At 46.3% G+C, this 12,899-nt stretch overlaps 1 protein-coding gene across 11 annotated transcripts in view; it reads right to left on the bottom strand.

Moving 5' to 3' along the window:
• LOC131666218 (broad-complex core protein) overlaps nucleotides 1-12,899 on the bottom strand; it is a 51,235-nt gene that overhangs the window by 30,771 nt on the left and 7,565 nt on the right. For 10 of the 11 annotated variants that reach the window (XM_058938676.1, XM_058938678.1, XM_058938682.1 and 7 more), the window contains exons 1-4: nucleotides 5,524-5,874; nucleotides 2,320-2,521; nucleotides 2,040-2,231; nucleotides 516-1,167 (exon numbers count right to left, since the gene is read on the bottom strand). In XM_058938676.1, the coding sequence (XP_058794659.1) occupies nucleotides 516-1,167; nucleotides 2,040-2,231; nucleotides 2,320-2,505 (1,030 nt within the window). In that variant the 5' untranslated portion in view covers nucleotides 2,506-2,521; nucleotides 5,524-5,874. Of the gene's footprint in view, nucleotides 1-515; nucleotides 1,168-2,039; nucleotides 2,232-2,319; nucleotides 2,522-5,523; nucleotides 5,875-12,899 lie in introns of those variants that run through there. The other variant, XM_058938677.1, reaches the window with a different exon arrangement.

Below are 12,899 nucleotides of genomic sequence, written 5' to 3'. Positions count from 1 at the left end.
GTAGATTTGCAAGATTTGCAAATGACGCATTCATAGAAACGACTTCAAAATTCAAATCTTATTTGATTGCGCAATAATTCGAAGCGCGGATTATTATTCATTCGAAACTAATTATGTTAAGCTAGAAAAACTTTCGGAGGAATCATTAAAACTAAACAATAAATAAATTCCTCCGTGAAATAAATTAGTCATGAAACTATTTCTGAAGAAATTTGATTATATAACTCTGGCGCGTTCATGCAGATTTTCCATTGAGTAAATGACGCGACTTAGTCAAGGACAAGCATTATCAACGCACAAAACAGCAAGTATTATAATCAAATAAAGAGCACTATAAGAGTTCACATCGCGAGTTCGAGGGCGACAAGCGTAACAAAAATGAAGCAAAGGAAGTACGTGCGAACGACAGAGACATGACGGCAAAAAAAAAAGGAAAAAAATAGACAACATTCAATTCAAGACAATTGTTCGGTGCGTACAGGCAAGCTCAAAGTGTCGGCAATGCAAATGCTCACCAGAAAGCGGCGAGTGCTCGGCCGAGGCGAGCGCAGCCATACTGAAATTGAAGCTGCCAGGTGTCGAAGCGAAGAGTTTGCTTTCGGCCATGTAGTTGGGCGTCGGTGGATGCTCGTGCTCGTTCTCGTGCTCGTTGCTACTTGCCGAGGCAGGTGGTCGATCCGACGCCGCAGCTCCAGAATCCGAGCTGTCCTCGTTGTTGGGCAAATGCGAGCCAGCACCGGCAGCCATACTGCCACCGTTGCCACCGGTCAACTCGAGCGGCTCACACTTGATACCGTCGTCCAGTGGTCCGTTCTCCGTCTCGTGTAAGCCGTTGTTCTCTATCTTGTCGACCAGATGATTGCTCTTGACCATAGAGAAATCGGTGGGCGTCGCGTCGTTGTTGTTGAGCGGCGGAGACAGCACGCGTGGCCGTTTGATCGAGTTGTCGTCGTGCGGGTCGGGTGTATGCCTCTCGTTGCGTTCGCGGCGAATCTGCTGTCGGCGAAGTAGCTGCTGCACCGTCGCCGGCGATGGATTCACAGGCCTCGGTGGTGAACCGCCACTTGGGAAGCCTTCGTCCGCAACTAGCTTATCGTGTGGCGGCAGGTGGTTGCCACCCCCGACACCGCCACCGGCACCCGCTGCTAGTGCGCGTACGTGCGATAACTGCAGTTCAGAAGGGACACACAATATTTATCACACGTCGACATCCAATTACACTAGATTTGATTTTTTGAATGCTTGCAAGCTCATCTTTGTTCCACCATAATGCGATTGTACGTCGTCCATATTAAATCCGCGTCAATTTGACTGGCATTATAGCTTTGCACAATTCACCTCTAATAACCACGTCATACAACGATAGAGTATCTGAATAATTAGGTTCGTATAGTCTACCGCCAAGCGAACGTGAATAATTGCGCAGTCCAATACTCGCATTAATTAGTGAACATTAGATGTTATTTTTGCAAAAACGACCCCGTTCTCTCCCCGTATATATACGTCTAGTTAATTTCAACCTTCATTTTTTTTTGCCGCCTCTAAGGAAAACGATATCCATTCCGTCTCTATCAAGCAACGATATTATCGAACGACTCTATTTTCATAAGCACAAGCAAGCTATTCAGGTGGTCGGAAAGAGACAACGAAATTTCACGTGAAAAACAGAATTCTAGAGATCGATCTAGTCATGTATACGTCGAATATCGAGTGACGACAGCGCTCATTTAGAGCGCAAGCAACCGCGGAGAGGCAACGCTCGTTATATTTAATGAAAACCGAGGGAAAAAGTCTCGAGGCTCCAGGTTAATCGATTCCGTCTCTAATTCATGTGGGTCGCTAAATTGACAATTTAGCCATATCGAACGCTTTCGCTGAGGAGCGCTCGTGAATTTTTTATCCCCGGCTCGCGCACCGAAAAAACAGACCGATATAGTCGTTCTCTTTCTGCTCTTCCGTTCTATTCGATTCGACTGATCGGAAAATATATTAGCCCGTAAAGCACACATTCACACATGCACGTGACTGCTGTCAATTACCTCATCTCTGTCGGTCTGATCGGCCGTTTGCGTGAGTCCCGATACCCTGAGCACCTCGGCTGTTTTGAGGAAGCTGCTTAGGGAGCGCTGATGCACGTTCACCTCGCCGTGATAGATAAACTCGACCAGGGCGTGAAGGTCGCTGAATGCCACGTCCTGCAGTACTATCACCGGGTGTTTACACGGTGTGCTCTGCAAAACGTACGAACGATTGAGCCAGGCTGCAGTCGGAACATTTTAAAAGAGGAGGATGTGGTAGCCAAATGGATGACTTATGTACCTTGAGGAGCTCCCTAAAGTAGGGGCTGCAGGCCGACAGGACGACCCTGTGTGCCTTGAGACTCTTGCCATCGCAGGCGAGCGTGACGTCCACGAAATCCTCGTCATCTCGCAGATTTTCGAATGCCGATGTGATGCTACTCTGGTAATTATTCCACCGTAGGCAAAAGTGTTGTGTGTCTACCATCGTTATGCCTATTCACCTGCAACACACGGGAAAGAATACGAACGTTAGAATCGCACTGGTCTTGTTTGCGAAGCTTTTGCTCGTCGCACAACTCGTTGCTATATTAAAATGATAATGTTTAAAAGGGGGAAATATATTAATATTATCGATTCCGCTCCAAATGATCGGCAATAAATCACAGCGGGACTAACCTCTTTTCCGTGTCTACGTTTCTCTTTCGCCTTTCTATTATATTAAATCAGCAAATAATTATTTACAATCGGAATGCGATAATACGTCGTGCAACGATTTGCCAATCGAATCTCTGTCGCTTTCTCGATTATTACATCAGTCGACCAAATAGTCTGGCATTTCGAAAACTGTTCTTCGCCAAGAAAGTTGCAATTCAACTTTACCTCGAAAGTATACGGCAAATCCCGATAAGACGTCGGGCATCGCGCACAAAAGCACTGATAAATTTAGATAAAGAGCTTGTTTTGAGAGAAAGAAGGAGGAGGAGGAGGAGGAGGAGAAAAGCGCTATGCTGCGAAAAGAGTTGCAAAGAACGTTTTTTTTTTCTTTCTGCAGTTTGTCTCGCAAAAAAAACCATTGGTGGGGAAGCCACCTTTTCTCTCTCTCTCTCTCTCTCTCTCTCTCTCTCTCTCTCTCTCTCTCTCTCTCTCTCTCTCTCTCTCTCTCTCTCTCTCTCTCTCTCTCTCTCTCTCTCTCTCTCTCTCTCTCTCTCTCTCTCTCTCTCTCTCTCTCTCTCTCTCTCTCACACACTCTCTCACTCTTTCTCTCTGGACTAATGCGCGCGATCTCTCGTATATAGGGTGGGGGTAGACCTTGCAACCGGCATAAATAAACACGGGAGAGGCCCCCAAGGTTCACACGAATTTTCAAGGTAAAACGTTGCTTTGCAAAAAGATATCGTACACTCAACGCGCATTATTACGGATATTATCGACGAAAACTCTTCATCTTTTCAAACTAATAGATCCTCCGCAGTGTATACAAGAGAAATGCAGCAAGCAGTGCGCTACTATACGAACAGGTGTCGACGTCTGGGGATGTGAATGCACGGTCTATGCATGTGCTAGACTTTTTACCGATATCTACACACATACGCACATACAAACGCATACACTGTGTATATGTGTATGTATATGTATAGTGCACTTATCTGCGCGGTGCCGCCTCTTGCGAACTTAGTTGCGGAAGTTCCTCCGCTCGCAATATTATTTTTTGCTTCTTACGCTGCGGCTCTTTCTTTTCTATATCTATTTAGGCCTGTCGCGTCTTTTATCGTCGCGACTCTATCCCTCGGAGTTGGAAAATTAGGCCGGCTGGAGCCCAGCCAGAGCATGTACGATTAAATAATTCTTGTGCCCCCTCTACCTTCCCCCTCCCCCCTTCATCGTTCAAGCACTTACAAAAGTGCAAGCATTAAAGTATGCTGATAGCGCGCTATCTCTCGATAAAAAAAGAGAGAGAGAAAGAGAGAGAGAAGAGAAGTAAGACGTCCTCCGAGGAGAAAACGAATTTACAGTTCGCCTTCGCTACCCCCACCCAGAGCACTTTTTTATAACACGACCACTCGAATTTTATCAGCGATCACATTCAAAGCGTTAACTTCTTTTCAAAGCAAACAGACAGTGAAAATTCTTCGCGCTATTTTTTCTCTTGCGCTGAACTGCGAAAATTGGAACGTTTTACTTTTCAATTGAATTCAATCGAGTGGTATCGCTGTGCTAAAAAAAAAATCGTTGGTGGTTTGTCAGCTCGGTAGAACCAAAAAATAATAAATAAAAAGGGACGCAAAGGTCACGGCGTTAACTGCATCGTCAATTTTCCAACGATTCGATATTGCATGTGTGCAAGCTTGGTGTTGATAACGAGAAACTAAAAACCGATCGGCTGTATTGTCAAATAAATAAACCGCGCTTTTTCTCTCTCTCTCTCTCTCTCTCTCTCTCTCTCTCTCTCTCTCTCTCTCTCTCGTTTTGCCCATGTGTGCGTATACGCAGCAGTAAAAATAAAAAAAAATAAAAAACAAGGAGCCGATAAAAAAGGAGTACGCTCGTGGTGACAAATCAATCCAGGCTTTAGCAACGCTCGAGGCTATACTTGCGGCTCGATTTGCTGTCACACTTTCACTGATTTTGATCCCGAGAGCGCAGTCAAGACAATAAGGATATAAACTGACGAAGAAAGCAGCGAGAAAGGAGGAAAATATAGGGTAGAAAAAAGAGAATTTCTCCGTCAGTGTTTTTCTGCGTGCACTGGGTCACCGAGGACTATTACGTACGAGTTCACACGCACTTCACCCTTTTTGCACAAGCTCGATCTAGTGTAAAGTGTGCGAAGGTGCGTGCATACAATTATCCGAGGAGAGTATCTCTCTAGAACTATGTTTAGTCGATTATCTACGCAGAAGAAAAAATAGCTGATACTCCGCTTGCTCAGGACAGGAGAAGCAGTATCTCGAGAAAGAAAAAAAGAAGAAGAAAAACGACGTAATTAAATGAAAAACTTAATCGTTTAAACGGTCTCGAATGTGCAAACGGAAATTCGCTTGCGAGTGCACAAGTCACGTGGTACGCATACGCTATACACACGAGACGCGGATCTCGCACTCTCATCGCTCGGTTCATATACTTGCACGTCTTCGGGTTTCACACACCGCTCGAGCGATAACGTACATGCACGACAACTGTTTTCATTCAGTCCATAGCGTGGTTCTTCTCTTTATATTTCATTCAATCACTGTTTCAAAATCATTATCTTGCTGAAGAACAAAAATAATTCGTCGGAAAGCAACTTTCGAGTAGTTCGCGATTCTTTTCAAATTTAATTGGCGCACAATTCTCGGTGAATTTATCGAGTAATGACTCAAGGTCACATAGCTAAAAGAAAACATGCACAATGACGTGTTTAATATCAACTGAAATAAAAAAGAATCCAAGCTTATATATGCATGGTTCGGAAAGTCACGGCGAAGCACAGCGAGAAGAAGAAAATTGTCGGGTAGGGACTTACAGTCATTTAAAAAGACGTCGAAGAGAAGAGAGGTCGGTAGAGTTGTTATCCTCTTGCGGTCGCACACATATATACACACTGTGTTGTCGTGGCTGCTCACGTGTTAAAGCCGCCGCCACCGCCGGCGTGGTGGTGACACGAAAGTTGTCAATCGTCGCGCACTCGGCTGATCGTCGTCATCTCCCTCAACAATGATCCGCCGCGAGAGAGAAAGACAGTGAAAAAACTGAAAATCCGCTCTCGGTTGTCGGCGGCGACGACGAGCACACTAACTATAATATACACATAGAGAGAGAGAGAGAGAGAGAGAGTGAGTGAGAGAGAGAGCGAGAGCGGGCGGGCGGGCGAGTCAGAGCGGAGCAGCAGCACTCTTTTCCGTGCGCGCGGCAGAAGCCGAAGACGAGCTTTCTCGTCGTCCTTCTCTCCCCTTGCGCTCCCCTCTCTCGGCGCCTTTTTCGCGGCGAGAGAGAGAGAGAGAGAGAGTCGCGACTGCTTTCTCTCCCTCCCTTTTGCGCTGGGCGCTTTATATTCGCGCGCGCACATACGCGCGCACTCTTTTGCTCTCTCTCTCTCTCTCTCCGTCTGCCTCGCGCTCTCGGTCGCTGTGCGCGCAAACGCGCCCGAAAAACGCCGGCCCGCGAAATACGAATGAATCCTGCGCGCGCAGATTGCGCTGCGAGCGAAGTGTAGTGGGGGGCGAACGAGCGAGCGAGTGAGTCGAGCCCGAAAAAAGGGGGCGAATGGCAAGTATGGCTATATGAAATTCAACGTCTGCCGCCCGCTCACTCGCGGGGATGCTCAAAAATTATATAACACCCCCCTTGAAGAAGCGGGGAGAGGCCACTACTTATAGTGTACGTTTGCGGGAGGGGCCAGCTCTCTCGTGGGGTTGTTGAACTATTTTACGTAACGCTCGTCTTCTTCTCGTTTTCCCTGCCTCGAACACGTTTTATGCGCGAGATCGAATTACTACTTTGACGGAAGGTGTGGTGAGGTGAATCACAAGTCGACAGGTACGTCACTAGTGATTAATCTGCATCTTACTACCAAGCGCCAACAGACTGATAAACAGCATTGACTGAGTCATATTTGTTCGAGCGAGCTGTTTTTGAGAAAAGTTGGGCTGCATTCGCTGTTTTGACGAACAAACGACTCGTGCACCGAGGTTAAATCTCGCCGAGCTATTGCCGTTATCGTCTACAGTAATGCTTTCCCGTTGTTACGTAGGCTGAAAGATTGACATTGGCTGAGATCGCGCAGTCAGCTCGTCTAGAGCCGAGAGAATTAAAATAATTGAGGCGTGCGTGTGTCGGCGCGCTTAATGCTCTTGTGCGCCAAACAGCAAATTTCGAAAATCCACTTTTTTCGTCTTTTAGTTTGCTCGACGATAATAGTTTCATTGAATCCATTTCACACATTTTTATTGCCGCAATTTGCGAACGAGATAAGAGCTCGTAAAGCATAAAAGTATGGCGAGAGGAGAGGGCGGTCGTAACTTTGCCACCTCCATTAGTCATTACAACTATAGGCAGGCTCTTTTCATACTAGCGCCATTGTCTCGAGGGTTTTTCGAAGGCGTTCGCACAAAGAGCGACAGATAGTCATACGCGACGTATAGTTCGCGCGAGCCGCTGGCGCTGCCTACGGTATAAATATAAGTCGACGTGTGGAGAGTAGAGCGTGAGCTTTTAAAAAAAGCCTCGCGGTAAATATACGCGGAAGACGCTCGCACGCTTTCTCGAAGAAAATAATAAATAGCTGGTGCAGCTCTGCAAGGCGGGACTAAAGATAAGTAATAAAGGCAAACGAGAAATAGCTCGGGGGAAAAGAGGCGCGAGAGAAAAAGAGAATTGGAGCGTCGATAAGTGACTTGCCAGAGCGAGAGAGACCGAGACAAAGTAGACCTGTCGTAACTGACGCGGTTGAAAATTTGCGCAAGCTCCGTTCCACCGCGTGAAAGTCCGACAGTTGGCGAGCTTCGCTTGACCTTCACCGCCGAGCAACGTCTCCATTCGTACGAGCAGGTGGGCTAGCGCTATCTGGCCTGATTGTAAATTAACAGTGCGAAGGTCAAAGAGATTCGTATCGATCGATCGATCGATCGATCGAGCCTTTCGCTTTCTAGCTAATTAGCTTTATCGAGCCGCCCCGATAAACGTACCGCGGAGACAAATAATTATGCCAAAGGACTGGCATGCAAGTGCAGTGGCATTCTCTTCGAGGGAGTAAAAGAGAAGCGCAACGAGTGCGCTTCAATAGAAGAGACCGAGCCCGCGGCTCCTTGTCTTTCTTGCTCCCCGTGCATATGTACAGGATATACAGAGTGGCGAGGGAGGCAGCCAGCGCAGCCGACCCCACTCGATGTGTTCGCCCCCTCAAAAAATCATTACGCCCTTCTTCTTCTTCGTCTGCGCGCGGCGCCGTTTTAATTCGCCATAGCTAGAAAAGTAAAACATCCGAGCGCGCGCGAGAGAGAGAGAGAGAGAGAGTGGAGAGTGGGGACGTCCGCGCGCGTTCCGAAGAAGAAAGTTTAGAGGGAGAGCAGAGCAGAGCGGCTTTTAGAAAGGGATAATTGAGGGAGCGAGCGCAGCTATAATTGGAGCGAGCGAGCGAGAAGAAAGTTTAGAGAGTAGTGGGGCAGAGAGAGAGTCCCGATTATGAAGGAGAAAAATAGGGGTAGACCGCCGAAAGATGAGGAACGAGCGCGCAGAGGCGAGTCGAGAGGGATGGATACATCCTTTTTCCCGGCGCGCAAAGGCGGGCTGCTGCTGCCGCTGCCGCTAGTTGCCCCTCTCGCGGGGCCGCCCTCTCCATTGTAATATTTATTGATTGGATTCCTAGCGAGAGCCCACTCTCTCCTTAGCCTTTCCTCGGCTATTTCTTCCCGTTTTTCGCCTGGGCGTTTACGCCTCGTTTCGCTCCATGGCCATATTTTTTTTCTTCTTACTTGAGAAAAACGACGGAAAACGACGGCCAATTTCTGTTGCGTAACGCGCTCGACGAGCACATTGCGGAGCTTCGCGAGCGCAGCCGTTCTTTTGTATTGCGAAACCATGCAGAGCGCAATTATTAGGATGCTTTCTATATGTGACGTCCGGTGAGTCAGTCGCCGAGCGCCCTTGAGCTCGCATAAAAGCTAACGCTTACATACATACATACGTATCGTCTCGCCGTCTGCCTTGATTTCGCGCGCATCGCACTCGGCGTTCTTGCGCTTCTGTAAGGCGTTATCCCAATTTCCAAAACTCGAGCGCTGATCGTGGGAATGGCAACAAAAGCAAAAAATCGACACGGCCGTCAAGGTACGCGACTGCACATTTCATGCTTGCGCAGTGAAAGAGACAAGTGTACACACCTAAAGCGAATGTGTACCACACGTATGCGCGCGCGTCACTCATGAATAAATGGGAGTACTTATACATTGTCTTTGTCCGCTAGTATGCGCGTACGCATGTATGTGTGTGTGTGTGTGTGTGTGTGCTCGCGAAAGAGAGAGAGAGAGAGAGGCGACCGAGGGGAAAAACAGCCTGCGAATATCTGTCTGCCTCTACTGCAAATGTTATTCGTCGCTAGCCAGTCGCGTTTATTCGACGGCCAATGATGTGCCTGTAAATCCCTTCCAACTCCACTTTCAATTCTCTTTTTTTCTCTCACTCTCTCTGGTTACTCCCGATTTTTCGCCTTGTTATTTGTTTCTGTATATTGGAATTTGCTAGTTGCTATTCTCTCTTTCGCGTGTTTATGTTCGCAATCCGCTCTCGCGTTTATAACTAAATTCAAAAAATAAACATTTCAACGATATTGTCGCAAGTTCGAAAAACGCATCAATTCCGCGGGAAATTAGCGGTTTCTTGTTTTTTCTTTATTTCTTTTTGGTAATGATAAAGAAATTGATTTCTAATTTGACACTAATGGTGACGAATAAAAAACAGAGAATACGCCCTCGGCCACAGAGTTATTCGTGCGCAGGAAGACCGAAAGAGAAAGGAGAGAAAGAGAGGGAAAGAGAGGGAAAGAGAAGGAAAGAGAGAGAGAGAGAGAGAGAGAGAGAGAGAGAGAGAGAGAGAGAGAGAGGGAGCGAGAAAAGAAATTAGCGGGCATCGCTCTCTTTTCTCCCGGCGCGTTGGGTTCAAGGCTAAAGCTAAGCGCCCGCCGCCGTGAAATACTGGGCCAACCTTCTTCCCGCTACCACCACCCTCCTCAAACATTTTCTTCTGTCTTGCACAAACACACACGCACCCGCGGACCCTTACGTAAAACGTGCGTGTACGTCATGACGTGCTAAAGCGGAAAAAAAATTGAAAACTGTGTGAAAAGTAGGTACATTGCTTCCTGTGCGGGCGCACCCGTCAATTGACAAGAAAACGTTATTACCGAAAGTGATACTCTTTTTTCTCAATGTGCGCGTGCGTGTGCGCGTGTACCCTTCCCGTATTCTATAATTGCGTGTCCACGAAATTTCAGGGTGCAGCCGAATTACTTTTTTTGCACGCGGTGATGAGTTATATATATATATATATATATATATATATATATGTAGTCGGCGATGCACTCGTCAGTAGCACACATACATTAAAGTGACTATCGACAAAACAATGTTTGGGCACGGCTCAACGATACTGCCATGCATGGTTGACGTTAGCCTGTGTTTTCATGTAGGATGTAATTATACATATAAAGCTTTCTCTCTCCTTTTCTCCCCCGAAAAAAAGTAAATGCATATGATGCGCGCTGCTTGAACCGTATGCTTTGTAACACATGATAAAACTTTACTTTCCAGTTTTTCCTGGTTGTTGTGGTAAAAGTGCTTTTTTTGCGAATGTATAACGCGATTACATACTTAGCAGTTGCCTCACCGCAACAACCTCCTTTTTTCAAATTTTAGGGTTTTACGCACGCATTTTACTGTATTACCTTGTTGCTCGCAGGCAATTTTATCAAACTTTTTATTTTTTTGCCCGAGCGGTTTGCATGAATTTTCAATAAGTTTACAATTTGAATGTAGCATAAAACAGAAGAAGGCTCGTGCCCGCATCACGTACACGCATTATTAATTATAAAGTTTTTGCGTGCGGATTGAATGGCATAATTAACGAGGCTGACGAACAGGACAACGCCGATCCCGCTCGTTATCACGAAACTGATACCACGTTTCATGTATAATCCTCGTAACACCTGCAGCATCCACGTGATTCTAGTCGCAACAACGAAGAGAGTAAAATAAAAAAAAACCGTTTCCTTGCCCACGCACAAAAACGTAGCACACGCGCTGCATGCTTCTCTCTCTCCTTCCGCTAAAAAGGCAGGGCCTTAGTCGTCGCTCGCTAGCATGCATTTCGGCACATGCGAGGTCGTCGAACTTGGTCGACCGCCGACTATTTTTTAAACGCGTTCTCTCGAACGTCTCTCTCTCTCTCTCTCTCCTTTTATACGGCAACGGGTTTCCAGGGAGTAAGAGAGAGGGGGCTCAGGTTACCCAAGTTTGTGCTGCATTGTGCGGGTCTATGTAAACCGTGAACTAAAAAGATAAAAAGCTGTTTACACCACACACTGCGCGAAACTATGCGAATGGTATTTTTAGTCATCGCAGTCATGCTCCATTGTCGATGCTTTCTTTCACTCGGATTTCAAATGATTTTCGCATGCACAGATCGAATTATAACGTTGACGATCGATTAAAAAGAAAATCTGGCGAAAATTGGTGAATTACCCGTGGAAAATCTGCGCGAGTTTTCAGTAGTACGAGCGTGAAATCAGCGCGACGCGGCTGCCGCACACGCACCTCTTACCTCGACGCCTCTGTCGCTGCCTGCCCATCGCTAGGAATATACTACTCGCGTGCATCTAGTAGCTGCATTGCCGCGATAATCTAGTAGTGCAATAGCTGCACGGGCAGACCTGCTAGTCGAGCGCTGCAGCGCGGCGCCGATATGCGTTTGGATCAATGCGCTTTTTTCTTCTTCGTTTCGCATTGATGCCCGACTTTTTTCGTCTTTGCCTGCCAATCCCTTTCATAGATATTTTTTTCAATTTTGGTAATCATTTGGTTTGGGTAAGCAATGTGGTAGTTTCAAAATAATTATGAAGAATTGGAAATTTTAAGCTATTATCGATGAAAAATTTTAACAATGTTTTAAAAATAATTTAGTCTAATTATTTTCGAGATACGTATAGTACAGAATCCTCTGTCGCAATGCAATTATAACAACTATTTTCATCAGTGAAAGGAAAAAAAATGTAAGTGATGTAAATCAAATGCTGCACTTTACACATGGTAAAATCAAACATACCAGAAAAACAAGCATAGCGACGAGAGAAAAGGAGAGATGATAATCATGACATCAAAAAAATACGTTGGCAGTTCATAGCGACGACCTCATCTGGCGCGGCAGTAGCAGCAAAGTGTGCTGCAGATTTACGTGTATCGGTCGGAGGTTTATGTGCCCTTATACTTGCACACTACCAGTGACTGAGTGTGAGAGAGAGAGAGAGGCTTGACACATGGGAAATCCTAACAAGAATGTAGGGAACGTTTTCAGCAGCGGCGGTGCGGGGAAGTAAAACTATTGAAAAATTCTATGCATCGGCGAGTGGACTCTTGCCGGGATTTCCCATGTGCCAACCTCTAAAGTAATCTCTTTTCTTCACCTGAGCCTAAACAAAAACTGCATACATATATACACATACACATTAACATATGACGATGCTTTTGTCTCTGATTAAAACAGATCATTTTCCAAAATTAAGATACGTGACACGAGTTCTCGCTTTTTTTTAATTACGAATTCTCACCGATATTAAACGACCCTTTGACAAAATTCCCTCTCTCTCCGGCTGGGAATTCAATTAACCGTGTTCTCCCCTAACTCCTTCTTTTCCCCGCTGATTACTCGAAAAACATGTCTAATGTTGACGTTTCAATTGTCTAAATGCATGGCAAATGGGCGACGTTCGGCTGCAAATATATATTTGTAAAGCTTGTTGCAATCGCACCACGGCGCACATCGAATTTAGTTCGCTATAAACGAGTCACGGCAAAGTCCTACTTTCTCGAAGCGAAAAAAAAAAGAAAAAGAGCTGCTCAAGGCAATTGACGGGCTAAAACTCATTCACGACCGAGTTTCCTCGATCAAATGGCGAAGATCCTAAAATATTATTCCGCACGCGCGCGCGGCCCTCGCACGGAGCGCAGAAAATAGGTCACAACGTTGTTATATTTTTAATTGCGGCTCAGACGTTGCATCACGTGAGCTGTACGAGTGGTCGCCTCGATGCAGCAGCCGCGCTCCTTGTCAATCCTCTTTTGCTTTATTTCGCTTGGCTCCCTCTTCTTTTGCTAATTCGAGGCTGCAGCAGCGCCGACCGCCTGTGTCTCC

Source organism: Phymastichus coffea, unplaced genomic scaffold, assembly GCF_024137745.1.
Source record: "Phymastichus coffea isolate CEN01 unplaced genomic scaffold, Cenicafe_Pcof_1.1 PCOF00057, whole genome shotgun sequence".
Taxonomy (NCBI): Eukaryota; Metazoa; Arthropoda; class Insecta; order Hymenoptera; family Eulophidae; genus Phymastichus; species Phymastichus coffea.
This window is presented reverse-complemented; position numbering and strand designations above follow the sequence as displayed.